Below are 18,064 nucleotides of genomic sequence, written 5' to 3'. Positions count from 1 at the left end.
GCAAACTAGAGTTGGGGCAAAATTCATTGATTGCATCTATAATCTGTGGCAACTGGACTAGGGCCCCAAAAACTGGCCCTTACCTGAGGTCATCCACGGCTCCTCTTTTGATTAGCCAACCTGGCCCAGTATTACAAAATTACTACCCCGCCAGGGTGGCTAAGATTGTGGTAGGAGACGGTTCTTAGGGCTCCCATTCAGCTAAGTCTATGTTCCGATTTATCCTAATTATCCTATATCATATCTTGGAGAATCGTTTCAAACCTGTCATTAACAATATAAAAGTACCTGTTTTAATTGTAATCTAAGCCTAATCTCTGGGTTTGGTTTTGGTCCCCTCAGGTGAGCCCATTACCGTGTCATGTTGCTGGCCCGTTTTCTTGCAAAAGACCATGTGGACGTCTGCTTCCTTGTGGCAATCACTCTTGTGTAAGAGAATGTCATAAAGTCACCGAAGAGAATGGGAATAAAGAGAAGGTAAGAACTGGCGTCTACTATTCTGGCATGTCATCACACCCCGTATCGAATAATATACAGACAAGTGATGAAAATACAAGGCTGACATCCGACCTTCACATCTCCTGGCGTGAAAACTGCTATAGAATGAAATATACAAAGGTTTAGAGTGCCTTTCTTCATACTTCAGTTAAAGGGGTTTCCCATCTTGGAAATTTGAGATGTTAAAGTACATGATATAGGAATTATTTGACAGCCTTTACTTTCCCTATTGAAAGCAAAAATCAACTATCCAGTATAAAACTGTCTTATATAAGCCTAGATCTTACATTATAACGATGTATATGTCTTCCAGTGTGGTCCAGAGTGCTTCATGTGTGAAGAAGAATGCTCAAAGCCAAGGCCACCAGGGTGCCCCCATCACTGCAACCTCCCGTGTCACCCTGCGGACTGTCCACCATGTCTTCAGATGATCAGGACTAAGTGTCACTGCAAAATTAGTAGTTTGTACATCGAGTGCAGGTATTCCCAGTCTATACTACCAATTGTACTCTATGTATGCTAGTAATATGGACATCACTGTCAGTACTGGAGCATAAATGGGGGATTAAAGCAGATCTGTCAGGGCAGTGTACTGTTTGTGTAAGGGTTGTTCTCCTAGGAGTGCTGAAAGAATACAGCAAAGTGCAGCGTACTCATTAGGAGAAGGTTCTCACAGCCCCTAACATAACTGTCCTCCTTTTTTCCTTGTCCTGCTGCACTCTCTGGATTTGATGATTCTCTGACAACGCACCCTGTAATACTGCCGGAGATCATCTGGTTTGCTACTGATGTATATTGATAAAAGTCTTATGCCGTGGTCTCACGATGCAGAAAATTTCTGCTCCAAATTTTGGTCATAAATCACACAGACCAAATCCATATACCGTATTTTTTGGACTATAAGACGCACCCTGGTTTTAGAGGAGGAAAATAGGAAAATAAAATTTTTAAGCAAAAAATGTGGTCATGACACACTGTTATGGGGCGAGGATCTGCTGCTGACACTGTATGGGGGTAATTTAAAAAAAAAACAGCGTGCAGTTCCCCCAATTTTGATAACCAGCCAAGATAAAGTCTCACAGCTGGGGGCTGGTATTCTCAGGCTGGGGAGACTCACATTATTGGGAGCCCCCCAAGCCTAAAAATATCAGCCAGCAGCCGCCCAGAATTGCCGCATCCATTAGATGCGACAGTCCTGGGACTTTTCCCAGCTTATCCCGATTGCCCTGATGCAGTGGCAATCAGGGTAATAAGGAGTTAATGGCAGCTGCCACTAAGTCCTAGCTTAGTTATGGCAGGAGTCTATAAGAGACACCCCCTCATCACTAAGCGAAAGTAAATAAACAGAAACACATAAAAATCCTTTATTTGAAATAAAAGACAAAAAAACACCCTCTTTCACCACTTTATTTACCCCTAAAACACCCAGGTCCAATGTAATTCACATGATGTCCCACGACACATCCAGCTCTGCTACATCTAACAATCACAGAGAGCAGCCATAGAACACGACCGCGCTCTGTGAGGGTCAGGCCGCAAGTGAAGTGAGCCGCCAGGGTCAGCGTTGACTCCAGCTGTCACTGCATATCACCGGACTAAAGTCACCACAGATCACGCGGTCCCTTCAGCCGCGGCCGGATTTGCGGTAACAGCTGGAGGACTCCCGCTGCATACTCACCTCTCCTCACTCCACGCAGCATCGCTCGCTTACTGTCTGTGTGCCAGCTGACCTGTGTGGAGCCGTGTGTACAGGGATGACGTCATCGCTGTGCTCACCGCTCTCTACACAGATCAGCTGGCACACAGAGAGGAGGACATTGCGATGCTGCAGGGGAACAGTGAGTATACCGTACTTATTCACTGCCCCCCCGCGCTGATGATGGTGCACGGGGGGGCAGTGAATATAGCTGCACATGATCACTCCAGGCTGTAGTTGCCTGGTGTGATCACGCGGGCCGGCTCTTTAGTATGTGCGCATCCCCCGCCCATCATCCCGCCCACCTGTCAGCGTCGGCTTCAGCGCTGAGAGATGATGGGCGTGCATATGAAATGAGCGGGCCCACGTGGCCAGGGTAACGCTGCTACAGCCTGCTCCTGCCTCTGATGACCCGCTCCACCACCACCGCACCCGCCTTCACCTGCTCCACCACAACCGCACCGCAGCCATCAGACTATAAGACGCACCCCCCACTTTCCCCCAAAATTTGGGGGGGGGGGGGGAGTGCGTCTTCTAGTCCGAAAAATACGGTACTATGCAGAATACACACTGCAAATCAGTGATGTGTGAACTTGACCTTAATACTGTAATTTCATGTACTATCATTTTAGATTTTCTTAGACACAGATGTCTGTTCTGTTACATATCAGCAGCGTCTGCAGATGTGCTCTGTACACTGCTGTTAAAGGGAATCTAATAAAGGTAGATTATTTTCGGCACACCATAGGTGAAATAATAGGAGTCCAAAGAATAGTATTTGCAATAGAAGTCCACTTATTATTTTTCAAGCAGAAAAAAAATCCAGAGACCAACGTTTCGGCCTTTTTGGGCCTTTATCAAGGTGCTTATCTGGAGAGTCTGTGTGCACAGTGTCTTATAAAATCAGAGAAATGGCACTCAGGTGGATTCCATAGTTAGGAGCTTGTGGAAGATGTAGAAGGCTCTAGATAGGGGAATATGATGCAAAAGCATGGTCAGGACACGTAATATTTACGGTCTGTGTTCACAGGAACTCACAAGTGTTTCCTGCATCTATGTTGTAGCGAACATTGTTATATACAAGGACATGTATTGGACACCAGTCCTATATCTGGACCTGTGTCCTGGACAAGAGTGCAGCCGGGTCATTCCGTGTCAAGTGGACCAGTTTTAAAAATCGTCCCCACTCGACGTTCTCCGATTTTGCTGAAAATTTATAAGGATGTACATGTATGTTTGAAAAGAGGTTCTGTAAATTTTTAGGGCCAGATCTCAAATATATTGGGCACTGTTGACCTTTCACTGGAGGCCCCCCCCCAAGCCTGCGGCTTCAGCTAAGAGGATTTTGCAAACTTTGGCACATAGCCATTAGAGTTCTATACTGGCTATGATGCTGAAATTTGGCATACTAGCTCAACTTTTGCTGCTAAACGCGATAAAATTATTACCGGCTATGACAAAACAATATTTCGGCCGCAATTTTGTGTCAAAGTAGCTTGCAAAACGCCTCGCATAAAATGTATGCCAAACTTTGCCCATATATAACTCAAGACCAAAAACCAATAGGAACTGGTGCTTTACCTTGTACAACAAACATCTTCATGACTTTGCATTGCTGCAATATCACGGTCAAAGCATATGTATTTGTGGAAATATTCACACCCACATATGATGAAAAACTTAAAAAAAACGAATTTTACCTATTTTTAGGTCAAATTTCCCAAAAAGGGTGCCCCTAAAATATATTAATTCTGTTATCATTTGAAAGAGCACATTTTTCTCTACAAGGATCATTGGGTTTTTTTTGGAGTCTCTCCATTTAAGAAAAGAAAAATGCCACTGAACATGGCATTTTTAGAACTTCACAGGAGATCACGATCTGTACTGTATACTGCAATATATAGAATAAGCAAACAGATGACCACAGGTTCAAGTCCCCTAAGGGAACTAAAAAAAGTACGAAATCAATTGTATATAAGTGTATATACATAATATATGAATCATTCTCTTCTCCATTAACCCCATAGCGACGGCCTAACGTCTCAAGACGTCGGAAAAACAGGGTACTTATTCTGTTCCGACGTCTTGAGACGTCAGGCCGGAAAAAGCTTGTAGCGCCCCCCAGTGACGAAAAATCTCGGGGGTTTCAGCTACCGGAGGTAGCTGAGACCCCCAAGATTATGAATCGGGGTGTTTTTTTTGGACCCCGTTAATGCGATCGCCGGTATACACCGTATACCGGCGACAACATTAAAAAAAAAAAAATGGCCGGTAAAATTGATTTATTTCTCATCTGACATGATCAAACATGTCAGATGAGAAATAAATATGAGCCCTTAGTGCCCCCAAAGCCCCCGGTACCGGAGAGTCCCCCCACCACCCCTACCCCCCCTCCGGAAAATCCAAGATGGCGCCGACGCGCGCTGAAAACTGCAGCCGCCGCCGGCTCTGCATTCATTTCCCTCCGATCTGAAATGATCAAACATTTCAGATCGGAGGGAAATGTCCTCCCCCTGACCCCTCCTCCGGGCCACCGGAGATCTCTGGTCCCCGGAGCCCCCTCCGGTCTCCAGAGCCGCCTCCCCCCTCCCCCCTCCAGAGCGTGGAACATGGCGGCCGCATCCATCCTGCTCTTTCTGCCGCATGTGACACGTCACATGCGGTAGAAAGTTGTCCCGCCGTCACCCCCCGTCACCCAGCCCAGCCCCCCCCAGCCCCCGGTCTTACGTTACCTGTCTGCTGGTGATCCGTCCCTGCGATCACGCCGCCTGCTTCTTGAAAGCTGGCGGCGCATGCGCAGAAAGCGGCTGTCAGCTGGATCCCTGCAAGCAGGGACTCTGACGTCGCTGCTACACAGGCTGCTGCACTGTGGACCGGGGGAGGGTGAGTATGGTAATCTGCAGCCACACTCCTCACATGGAGAGACTGCTGTTCTAGAAAATGGGGGGTACGTTCTGTGAGCGTGCCCCTCATATTCTAGAATAAGGTTACTGCAGGTCACTCTGCCCTAGGTTGGACCGGGGCAGTGTGAGTGCAGTATTCTCAGATTACTGCACCCACACTGCTCATGGAGAGCTTGCTCTTCCAGAAAATGGGGGATACGTTCCCTGAACGTGCCCCCCATATTCTAGAAGATCCAGAGTCGGCGTGGGACCTCCAACATGGATTACAGCGACCGAAATTTATTTATTTTCAATAAATTGGTAAAAGAGGAATGTTTCGGGGAGTTTTTTTTTCAAATAAAATTTTTTTTTGTCTTTATTTTTTTCTATTACTTGACTGGGTTAGTAATGTCGGGTATCTGTTCAGATGCTGTGACATCACTAACCCCAGGGCTTGATGCCAGGTGACATTACAGCTGGTATCAACCCCATATATTACCCCGTCTGCCACCGCACCAGGGCGTGGGATGAGCTGGAGCGAAGCGCCAGGATTGGCGCATCTAATGGATGCGCCACTTCTGGGGCGGCTGCGGCCTGCTATTTTTAGGCTGGGAAGAGTCCAATAACCATGGCTCTTCCCACCCTGAGAATACCAGACCCCAGCTGTCTGCTTCACCTTGGCTGGTGATCTAATTTGGGGGGGACCCCACGTTTTTTTTTTTTTTAAAAAACGCCTGGGGAGCCCTCCAAATTGATCACCAGCCAAGGTGAAGCTGTCAGCTGTGGTTTGCAGGCTACAGCTGTCTGCTTTACCCTAGCTGGCTATCAAAAATAGGGGGGACCCCACGTCGTTTATTTTAATTATTTTTTTTTTGGGGGGCTAAATACAAGGCTAGGCACCCTTTAGTGCCACATGAAAGGCACTAAAGGGCGCCAGCTTAGAATATGAAGGGGGGTGGGACGTTATATTTGTTTGACATCTATCCATTCATCCATTGTAGCATTTTAGGCTGTGCGCCCACAATCGGGATTTGCAGCGTTTTGGGCGCAGAGTGTTTTCCCTGCGTCCATAGCGCTGCGTTGTGCAGTAGAAGCACAGTGGAAGGATTTTTAGAAATCCCGTGCCCACTGTGCTTCTTTTCTCCGCAGCATACACTGACCTGTGGTGCAGCTTCCCGAGCCTCAGCATGTCAAATTATGCTGCGGAGATGAGTGTTCTCTGCAGGTAGCATAGAGCTCCACAGCGGCCTGAACCCAAATCGTGGGCATGGGCAGCTGCGTTCTCCCGTGGACAACACTCATATCTCTGCAGGACGGCTGACACTGTATACTAGACGCCATGTCGCTGGATCATGGCCACATAGCCTAAAAGTGAGACATTTGTTGCTAAAGCAACATTTTTGTGAAGTACCTGTGGATTCAAAATGCTTATTATACTCCTGAATAAAATCCAGTTTCCAAAATGGGGTCACTTGTGGGGGGTTTCTGCTGTATAGGTACCCAAGGGGCCCTGCAAATGTGACATGGTGCCCGCAATTTATCTCAACTTTTCCAGAATTCAAATGGTACTCCTTCCATTCCAAGCCCTCCCATTTATCCAAACAGAGGTTTTTGGCCACATGTGGGGTATCCCTGTGCTCATAAGACATTGGATAACAACCTGTTGGGTCCACGGTTTGTTGTTGTCTCTTGAAAAAGTGAGAAATTTGATGCTGAAGCAACATTTTTGTGAAAAAAATGAAAATTTTCAATATGGCAACCTAAGCTTATCAAATTCTGTGAAGTATTCGTGGATTCAAACTGCTCACTATACACCTAGATAAAAGCCTTGAGGTGTCTTGTTTCCAGAATGGGGTCACTTGTGGGGGACCGCCACTGTTTAGGCACCTCAGGGGCTCTCCAAATGCAACCTGGCGTCCGCTATTGATTCCAGTCAATTTTGCAGTCAAATGGCACTCCTTCCCTTCCGAGCCCTGCCATGCGCCCAAACAGTTGATTTCCACCACATATAAGGTATCAGCATACTCAGGAGAAATTGCACAATAAATGTTATGCTGAATTTCTTTTTCGCTCCTAATTGGGAGACCCAGACAGTGGGTGTATAGCTACTGCCTCTGGAGGCCGCACAAAGAACTACACTTAAAAGTGTAAGGCCCCTCCCCTTCTGGCTATACACCCTCCCGTAGGAGTACGGATTCCTCAGTTTTAGCTTTGTGCGAAGGAGGTCAGACACGCACGCATAGCTCCATTGTTTTTAGTCAGCAGCAGCTGCTGACTATGTCGGATGGAAGAAAAGAGGGCCCATACAGGGCTCCCAGCATGCTCCCTTCTCACCCCACTGTATGTCGGAGGTGTTTGTAAGGTTGAGGTACCCATTGCGGGTACGGCGGCTGGAGCCCACATGCTGATTCCTTCCCCATCCCTTTTTACAGGGCTCTGGGTGAAGTGGGATTTACTGGTCTCCAGGCACTGAGACCGTGCTCCATCTACAGCCCCTGGAGAAGATGCTGGATGGAGCGGAGTACATCAGGGACATGGCCCTGCTTCCTCAAGGTACTCTGTGTCCCCGTGCATTTGGCGCTCACACCGCAGCATGCTGGGTGTTGTAGTGCGCCGGGGACATCAGCGCTGCGGCGCTTGTGCCATGGCCTCATTCAGCTTCGCTGAAGCAGGCACACTTTTGGGAAACGGTCGCGCCGGCCGCTGGGACTGCGGCGCGGCTGGCATTTGTGGTGCGCCGGGGACTTCAGCGCGGGCCGCGCTTTTACGGCGGCCGCGCTGATAACTCGAGTCCCCGGCTTTTGCGGCCTAGTTCCGTTCGTTCCCGCCCCCAGACCTGCCAGTCAGGAGAGGGGCGGGACGCTGGTCAGTGCATCAGCGCTGAGGGCTGGAGTCGTTTTTACATACTCCAGCCCTCACAATAGGCACAGAGGGGACACTGTTTCCCGCACTTTTGTTTGGGAACTCCCACGGACCGCCCCTCTCCACAGACGCCGGCAGCCATTCCTGCTGACACGCTGAGCTGCAGAGGGGAGCCGGGGAGACCCAGACAAGGAATTCTGCGCCTCTTACCCGCTATTCAGCGGGCGGTAAGCAGCCCTCAGGGCTCACCCCCTCTTGTGCCAGTAGTAATCTTAGTATTTTGTTCCTGCAAATACTTTGTACTGCATAGCGCTGGTCGCCCTTTGGCTATAGACTCTCTCACATTGCAGAGAGCCAACAGCATGTCGTCCACAAAACGCAAGGGTGCCAAGGCACAGACATTATATGCTTCCTGTACCGCATGTGGGACTTTTCTACCGGCAGGCTCCACTGACCCCCATTGTGTGCAGTGCTCGGCCCCTGCGGCGCTTGCACAGTCGGGACCTCTGCTGGACGTGACCCAGGGTGTACCACCTGTGAATGCTGTCCAGGTGACAGGAACTGAGTTTACAGCTTTTGCTGACAGAATGTCTCTCACTATGTCACAAATTCTTGACACATTGCGAGCTAGGCCTGTACTTCAGGCCACGGACACTGTGCAATCATTGCCCCCTGGTCCCCCTCAGCTGAATTACCTCCAAGCTCCGGGACGGGCACATACACCTCAGGGTGAAGACTCTGACTCGGACGATGGCCCCAGGCAACCTAAGCGGGCTCGCTATGAGGGGCCTTCACATTCATCTCAATGGTCAGGATCCCAGCGAGATGAATCTATGGGTGATGAGGCGGACGTAACTGATCAGGATTCTGATCCTGGGACCGCTCTCAATCTAGATACACCAGATGGTGACGCCATAGTTAATGATCTTATAGCGTCCATCAATAAGATGTTAAATATTTCCCCACCAGCTCCTCTTGTAGAGGAGTCAGCTTCGCAGCACGAGAGAATCCGTTTCAGATATCCTAAGCGTACATTAAGCACTTTTCTGGACCACGCTGACTTTAGAGACGCAATCCAGAAACCCCACGCTTATCCGGAAAGGCGTTTTTCTAAACGGCTTAAAGATACACGCTATCCTTTTCCCCCTGAGGTGGTCAAGGGTTGGACCCAGTGTCCAAAAGTGGATCCTCCAATTTCCAGGCTTGCAGCTAGATCCTTGGTTGCAGTTGAAGATGGAGCGGCACTTAAAGATGCCACTGACAGGCAGATGGAGCTCTGGCTGAAATCCATCTATGAAGCGATTGGAGCGTCGTTAGCGCCATCTTTTGCTGCCGTATGGGCACTCCAAGCTATCTCAGCCGGGCTTGTGCAAGTCGACTCAGTCACACGTGCATTTGCCCCGCAGGTAGCACCATTGACCTCGCAAATGGCGGCATTCGCGTCGTACGCGATTAATGCTGTTCTTGACGCTACAAGCCGCACGGCAGTGGCGTCAGCCAACTCCGTTGTTTTGCGTAGGGCCCTGTGGTTGAGACATTGGAAGGCAGATTCTCATTCCAAGAAGTGCTTAACCAATTTGCCTTTTTCTCGTGACCGATTGTTTGGAGAGCGTTTGGATGAAATCATCAAACACTCCAAGGGTAAGGACTCATCCTTACCGCAACACAGACAAAACAAACCCCAACAGAGGAAGGGTCAGTCTGGTTATCGGTCCTTTCGAGGACCGGGCAGGTCCCAATTCGCCTCGTCAAAAAAGACTCAAAAAGACCAGAGACGCTCAGATTCTTGGAGGTCTCAGTCACGCCCAAAAAGGACAGCCGGAGGAACCGTTGCCAAGACGGCGTCCTCCTGACTTGCAGTCTCCGATTCCCACACCCTCGGTCGGTGGGAGGCTTTCCCACTTTGGCGACATTTGGCTGTCACGCGTCAAAGACCGTTGGGTGAGGGATATTCTGTCTCACGGGTACAGGATAGAGTTCAGTTCTCGTCCGCCAACTCGTTTCTTCAGAACTTCTCCACCACCAGACCGAGCCGATGCTCTGTTGCAGGCGGTGGCCGCTCTAAAGGCGGAAGGAGTGGTGACCTCCGTCCCTCTTCAGGAACAAGGTCACGGTTTTTACTCCAATCTGTTTGTGGTCCCAAAAAAGGACGGATCGTATCGACCCGTCCTGGATCTAAAGTTGCTCAACAGACACGTAAAAGTCAGGAGGTTCCGGATGGAATCCCTACGCTCCGTCATAGCCTCAATGTCTCAAGGAGATTTTCTAGCATCAATAGATATCAAAGATGCGTATCTCCACGTGCCGATTGCGCCAGAGCATCAGCGTTTCCTACGCTTCGTCATACACGACGAACACCTGCAGTTCGTAGCGTTACCTTTCGGTCTGGCAACAGCCCCCCGGGTCTTCACCAAGGTCATGGCAGCAGTAGTAGCTGTTCTGCACTCGCAAGGTCACTCGGTCATCCCGTATCTAGACGACCTGCTTATAAAGGCACCCTCTCAAGAGGCATGCCAACACAGTCTGAAGGTGGCACTAGACACTCTCCAGAGTTTCGGGTGGATTATCAACTTTCCAAAGTCTCATCTAACCCCGACCCAATCTCTGACTTATCTTGGCATGGAGTTTCATACTCTCTCAGCGATAGTGAAGCTTCCACTGGACAAGCAGTGTTCGCTACGGACAGGAGTGCAATCTCTCCTTCAGAGCCGCTCGCACTCACTGAGGCGCCTCATGCATTTCCTAGGAAAGATGGTAGCAGCAATGGAGGCGGTCCCGTTCGCGCAGTTTCATCTGCGCCCTCTACAATGGGACATTCTACGCCAATGGGATGGGAAATCGACGTCCCTCGACAGGACTGTCTCCCTCTCTCAGACTGCCAAGGACTCTCTGCGTTGGTGGCTTCTTCCCACCTCATTGTCACAGGGAAAGTCGTTCCTTCCCCCGTCCTGGGCAGTGGTCACGACGGATGCGAGCCTATCAGGGTGGGGAGCGGTGTTTCTCCACCACAGGGCTCAGGGGACGTGGACTCAGGAAGAGTCCACCCTGCAGATCAATGTTCTGGAAATCAGAGCAATCTATCTTGCTCTGCGAGCCTTCCAACAATGGCTGGAAGGCAAGCAGATTCGGATTCAGTCGGACAATTCCACGGCGGTGGCGTACATCAACCACCAAGGGGGAACACGCAGTCGCCAAGCCTTTCAGGAAGTCCGGCGGATTTTGACGTGGGTGGAAAGCAAAGCGTCCACCATATCCGCAGTTCACATCCCAGGCGTGGAAAACTGGGAAGCAGACTTTCTCAGTCGCCAGGGCATGGACGCAGGAGAATGGTCCCTTCACCCGGACGTGTTTCAGCAGATCTGTTGCCGCTGGGGGACGCCGGACGTCGATCTGATGGCGTCACGGCACAACAACAAGGTCCCAGTTTTCATGGCACGGTCTCACGATCACCGAGCGCTGGCGGCAGACGCCTTGGTTCAGCATTGGTCGCAATTCCGACTCCCCTATGTGTTCCCACCTCTAGCATTGTTACCCAGAGTTCTCCGGAAAATCAGGTCCGACTGCCATCGAGCCATTCTCGTCGCTCCAGACTGGCCAAGAAGGTCGTGGTACCCGGATCTGTGGCATCTCACGGTAGGCCAACCGTGGGCACTACCAGACCGTCCAGATTTGCTGTCTCAAGGGCCGTTTTTCCATCTGAATTCTGCGGCCCTGAACCTGACTGTGTGGCCATTGAGTCCTGGATCCTAGCGGCCTCAGGTTTATCTCATGAAGTTGTTGCCACAATGAGACAGGCTAGAAAACCATCCTCAGCTAAGATCTATCACAGGACGTGGAAGATATTCTTAGCTTGGTGCTTGGCTCAAGGGTTTTCTCCCTGGCCATTTGCATTGCCAATTTTTCTTTCCTTCCTGCAGTCTGGGTTGGAAAAAGGTTTGTCGCTTAGCTCTCTTAAGGGTCAAGTCTCCGCGCTATCCGTATTCTTTCAGAAGCGCTTGGCACGGCTTTCTAAAGTACGCACGTTTCTCCAAGGAGTTTGTCATATCGTTCCTCCTTACAGACGGCCATTGGAACCCTGGGATCTAAACAAGGTTCTCATTGCTCTCCAGAAGCCGCCTTTCGAGCCTTTGAAAGAGGTTTCCCTTTCTCGGCTTTCACAAAAAGTAGTTTTTCTTGTGGCGGTCACGTCTCTTCGAAGAGTGTCCGAGCTAGCGGCGTTATCTTGCAAATCTCCCTTCCTGGTGTTTCACCAAGACAAGGTAGTACTGCGTCCAATTCCAGAGTTTTCTCCCAAGGTGGTTTCTTCCTTTCATCTCAATCAGGATATCACTTTGCCATCTTTGTGTCCGCATCCAGTTCACCAATTTGAAAAAGGTTTACATCTGTTGGACCTGGTGAGAGCACTCAGGATTTACATTTCTCGCACGGCGTCTCTACGCCGTTCTGATGCGCTCTTTGTCCTAGTCGCTGGTCAGCATAAGGGATCGCAAGCTTCCAAATCCACCCTGGCGCGGTGGATCAAGGAACCAATTCTTCACACATACCGTTCTGCTGGGCTTCCGATTCCATCTGGACTGAAGGCCCATTCTACCAGAGCCGTGGGTGCGTCCTGGGCATTGCGGCATCAGGCTACGGCTCAGCAGGTGTGCCAGGCGGCTACCTGGTCGAGTCTGCACACGTTTACCAAACACTATCAAGTGCATACCTACGCTTCGGCAGATGCCAGCCTAGGTAGACAGGTCCTTCAGGCGGCGGTGGCCCACCTGTAGGAAAGGGCTGTCTGACAGCCCGTTCATGTGGTATCTTTTTACCCACCCAGGGACTGCTTTTGGACGTCCCACTGTCTGGGTCTCCCAATTAGGAGCGAAAAAGAAGAAGGGAATTTTGTTTACTTACCGTAAATTCCTTTTCTTCTAGCTCCAATTGGGAGACCCAGCACCCGCCCTATTTGTTCTTAGGGTTTCGTTTTTCGGGTGCACATGTTGTTCATGTTGTTTCTTAAGTTCTCCGATCTTGTTATCGGATTGGATTTGTTTTTGAAACTGTTATTGGCTTTCCTCCTTCTTGCTTTGGTACTAAAACTGAGGAATCCGTACTCCTACGGGAGGGTGTATAGCCAGAAGGGGAGGGGCCTTACACTTTTAAGTGTAGTTCTTTGTGCGGCCTCCAGAGGCAGTAGCTATACACCCACTGTCTGGGTCTCCCAATTGGAGCTAGAAGAAAAGGAATTTACGGTAAGTAAACAAAATTCCCTTCTTTTTCCTTTTACTCTTGTTAAAAAAAAAGCTACCTGGTTGAAATAACAATTTTGTGGTAAAATTTTATTTTTTTTTTTTCATGGCTCAACGTTATAAAATTCTGTGAAGCACCTGGGGGTTCAGGGTACTCACCAAACATCTAGATAAATTCCTTGAGGGGCCTAGTTTCCAAAATGGGGTCACTTGTGCGGGGTTTCTGCTGTTTAGGTACTTTAGGGGTCCTCCAAATGTGACATGGTGCCCACAATCTTTTTCAGCCAAATTTCCTTTCCAAAATTCAAATATTGCTCCTTTCGTTCCAAGCCCTCCCATTTGTCCAAACAAAGGTTTCAGACCACATGTGAGGTATCACCGCGCTCATAAAAAAGTGGTTAACAAACCTTGAGGTCAAATTTTTGGAATTACCTCTTGAAAAAGTGAGAAAATTGATGCTAAAGCAACATTTTTGAGAAAATTATTAAAATTTTCAATATGACAACGTAACGTTAACAAAATCTGTGAAGTACCTGTGGATCTAAAATGCTCACTATACCCCTAGATAGAAGCCTTGAGGGGTCTAGTTTCCAAAATGGTGTCACTTGTGAGGGATTTCTTCTGTTTAGGTACCTTAGCGGACCTGTAAATGCAACATGGTGCCCGCAATCTATTTCAGCCAAATTTGCTTTCCAAAATTCAAATATTGCTCCTTCTGTTCCGAGCCCTCCCATTTGTCCAAACAGAGGTTTCTGACCACATGTGGGGTATCGACGCGCTCATAAGAAAGTGGGGAACAAGTTTTGGGGTCCATTTTGTGTTATTTCTTCTAAAAGTGAATAAATTTGGGTTAGAGCAACATTTTTAGGTAAAATTTAATTTTTGCTTTTTTTCATTCCACATTGCTTTTGTTCATGTGAAGCACCTGAAGGGTCAATAAACTTCTTGAATGTGGTTTTGAGTACTTTGGGGGTTACAGTTTTTAGAATGGGGTCACTTTTGGGTATTTTCTGTCATCTAGGCCTCTCAAAGTCACTTCAAATGTGATGTGGTCCCTAAAAAAATGGTTTTGTAAATTTTGATGTAAAAATGAGAAATCGCTGATAAACTTTGAACCCCTCTAACTTCCTAACGAAAAAAAATGTTGTTTCCAAAATTGTGCTGATGTAAAGTAGATAAGTGGGAAATGTTGTTATTTATTAACTATTTTGTGTCACAGAAATCTCTGGTTTAACGGTATAAAAATTCAAAAGTTGAAAATTGCTAAATTTTCAAAATTTTTGCCAATATTCAATTTTTTTCATAAATAAACGCAAAAAATATTGTCCTAAATTTGGTACTAACATGAAGTCCAATATGTGACGAAAAAACAATCTTAGAATCACCGGGATCCGTTGAAGCGTTCTAGAGTTATAACCTCATGAAGTGACACTGGTCAGAATTGCAAAATTTGGTCTGGTCATTAAGGTGAAAATTAGCTCCGTCACTAAAGGGTTAAATATAAAGGAGAGAAAAATAAACGTACTTGGTATCGCAGAGTCTGTAAGAGTCCTGTCACACAAAATATGAAATTAATGAAACCGTACAGTAGGTACCGTATAGGAGACAAAAATGAAAACCCCAGAATTGTGTTGCTTTGTCAATGGAGAAATTTAAAATTATGGCTCTTGAAAGACAGGAAGGGAAGAATGAAAGTGAAAAAAAATGATTGTCTCAATAAGAAGCAGTTAACCCCTTAACGACCGCGGGCAGTAATCATACGTCCTAGCGGTCATAGTGTTAATCCCCACCTGCTGCTGCGGGCGGGGATCCACGCACATGTCAGCTAATTTGTAGAGCTGACATGTGTGCCTCGCAGGCACGACTGGAATCACTATCCACCCGTACCCGACAGCGCCATTTTAACGGCTATTGCGGTAATCGCATACTCACAGGCCGCCACTGGAAGTCATGTGACGTGATCACATGGATCCGATGGTTGTCATGGCAGCACAGGGTCATGTGATGACTCCTGTAGCTCACTTGACTCAGGTCCTGTAACTAGCAGCCGAGTACTGCAGGTTACAGGAGATGATCATGTCTCCCAGTCTGACCAATGCTGCTCTGATCGGGAGAAAAGAATGAGCAATCAGACCGCTGATCCTTATGGCCCCCTAAGGGACCTTGTAAAATAAAAAAAAAAATAAAAGTTTAAAAAAAAACCCTAAAAGTTCAAATCAGCCCCATTGGAAATTAAAGGGTTAAAAAATATACACACATTTGGTATCGCCATGTTCAGAAATGTCTGATCTATCAAAATATAAAATCAATTAATCTGATCGGTAAACGGTGTAGCAGTAAAAAAAATTCCAAATGCGTTTGTTGATCGCCGCAAATTTTTGGGCAAAATGCAATAATAGGCGATCAAAACGTAGCATCGGTGCAAAAATGGTACGGTTAAAAATATCAGCCCAAGACAAAAACAATAAGTCGTCAGTGAGCCACGGATCCTGAAAAATGAGAACATTACACGTTTTGGAAAATGGCACAAAACGTACGCCACTTTTTTTGGACCAACTTTTGATTTCTTTTAACCCTTTAGATTAAAGTAAACCTATACATGTTTGGTGTCTACGAACTTGCACCGACCAGAGGCATCACACCGACACATCAGTTTTACTATATAGTGAACACCGTGAATAAAAAATCTCAAAAACAATAGCACAATCGCACTTTTTTTTTTTTTTTGCAATTTTTACGCATTTTAAATTTTTTTGCTATTTTTCAGTACACCATATAGTAAAACTGATGGTTTAATTTAAAAGTAAAGCTCCTTCTGCAAAAAAACAATCCATCACATGACCAGATTGACTGAAAAATAAATAAGTTACGGCTCTCGGAAGAAGGAAGGTGGAAAAAAAAACGGAAAGCGCAAAATCAGCCGGTCGTGAAGGGGTTAAACTACACCTGCCTCTCCTCTTTCACACTCCTCATACAATAATAAACCCCCCACTTTGTTGGCTTGTTATTTGAGTGGGCTTCACGTGGTCTCTTGGCTCTCAGTCATTTGTGGACCCCAGAACCTGCGCATATTGGCAGCGTGAAGCGCGTTGGTGTGCGGATGTTTTCCTCACCTTCTCTGGCGGTGCATTATGATGTGAATTGAGATTGTCCGTTTGTATTTCACACTAATAGTTTAATACCTTTTTTTTGGTTTAGAAAGCTGACTTTGGCTGACGAGAAAGAGAAGAATACGTTAATTTCATGCAAAAACCAGTGTCCAAAAGAGGTAAGGTTTGGCTGCGGATGGCTGACGTCTGCCATGTGTTACTGTTCTGTAAGGAGCTGAGGATGATTGAGCTCCAGTGTACCCAGCGTGAACAGACATCTGGGAGGTGAATGTGTTCACACCTCTATATGGGAACATCAACTGTTGTATTAAAGGGATTATCTCAAGATCTCTAATTTTTTTTCTCATACTCCCTGGGTCTAATAACCCCTCTAAGGTAACTCCATTGTGCCTCTCTGGCTAATTTCTTCCATCTATTTTTGGCTGTAGCTACTCCATGATTGTGTCTCTGCTCAGTTGATGTGGGCGGTCCTTCACTGCTGCCCATGTGACCAGTGCAAACTACATCTCCCACAACCCCCTGTTTTTCCTCCAGGCTCCATGTTTTCCCCATGCACAGATATTAACTACTCCTCTAGCTGCTCTGTTACCTGTTAGTGGCCCCCGGGTAGAGCTGACCATGGAGCCGGGTGCTCTGCCAGTTGCTAATACTTCATTAGTGTTTCTTGTCTTCCCTACCACCCCGTGTAAAGGTTTCTAAACCCCATCCTCCTATTTTGTCTGTTTCCAATATGGCCCAGTGATTAACATTGTTACTTTATAGCACAGGGGTCCTGGGTACAAATCCCTGCAGGGAGCTTGTATGGTCTCCCCATTTGTGTGGGTTTCCTCCAACCCTCCAAAGACGATGGGGAATGTAGATTGTGAGCCCCAATGGGGACAGTGATGTCTATAAAGCGCTGTGGAATATGATGGTGGTATGTAAGCGAGTAAAATAAATAAGATACCCCGTATGTGACTTCTCCTGGCTACAAAACCTGTCTTGTTGCCCATAGCAACCAATCACAGCATAGCTTTCATTTTTCCAGAGTACAAAAAAAAAAAGAAAGCTGCGATCTGATTTGTTACCATAGAACAGAGAATTTCTCTTTGAGACAGTATAGATATAGACCCCAATGTATTTATATTGAGGCATCCATTATAGCAATTATCAGCATAAATACTCATGCTTGTAATAGAGAACCATTGGAGTTTAGTGTGTGGTACGTCTGCCCTGTCTTGGCTGTGTGTATCACACAATTGATCGGCGCAGTTGTAGAGGTGGCGCACAATGCACATCCACCCTGTGCAGTGAGGGTGGTACAATCGCGCATGCACCAGCTCCCTAGAAAATAAGAAGAGGATGCCCAGTGGGAAAGGATTGTAGGTCTCTACTGAGCATGTGCCACTTGTCATAAAAGGACTACAGGGTGTAACCATGCGCAGCCAGGATCCATCCCATGGTTTCTGACATGCAGGTTTTCAAGGGGTGATCTCCAGAGAGGTGAAATATTTTGGAAATTGGTTGCATCTCACAACTTTATTTATTTTCGTATCTCAGGTCACTGAGCTATTATTGAGATTGTAGGAAAAAGCCTTTAACTTGTTTGGCGGTCCATGTAGACAAAGTTCATGCCTCATATAAAAAGGATTCTAACGTATGGATCCATATATACAGTTGTATATGTCTGTATTAGAGTTGAGCGAGTACCTAACTATTCGTACTACTCATAACGATTACTGTCTAATACTCGCGTATTCATTCCGAATAGCGTGTGCAATGCAAGTCAGTGGGGAAAACGCGCAA

General features: G+C 47.3%; 1 protein-coding gene across 1 annotated transcript in view; it reads left to right on the top strand.

Moving 5' to 3' along the window:
- NFXL1 (nuclear transcription factor, X-box binding like 1) overlaps nucleotides 1-18,064 on the top strand; it is a 187,731-nt gene that overhangs the window by 125,113 nt on the left and 44,554 nt on the right. The window contains exons 17-19 of the mRNA XM_075347016.1: nucleotides 343-477; nucleotides 812-978; nucleotides 16,368-16,437. Coding sequence (XP_075203131.1) covers nucleotides 343-477; nucleotides 812-978; nucleotides 16,368-16,437 — 372 coding nt within the window. The remainder of the gene's footprint in view (nucleotides 1-342; nucleotides 478-811; nucleotides 979-16,367; nucleotides 16,438-18,064) is intronic.

The sequence above is a fragment of the Anomaloglossus baeobatrachus genome, chromosome 1 (genome assembly GCF_048569485.1).
Source record: "Anomaloglossus baeobatrachus isolate aAnoBae1 chromosome 1, aAnoBae1.hap1, whole genome shotgun sequence".
Lineage (NCBI taxonomy): Eukaryota > Metazoa > Chordata > Amphibia > Anura > Aromobatidae > Anomaloglossus > Anomaloglossus baeobatrachus.
Note: the sequence above shows the minus strand (reverse complement) of the source record. Positions and strands in the feature narration are given on the sequence as shown.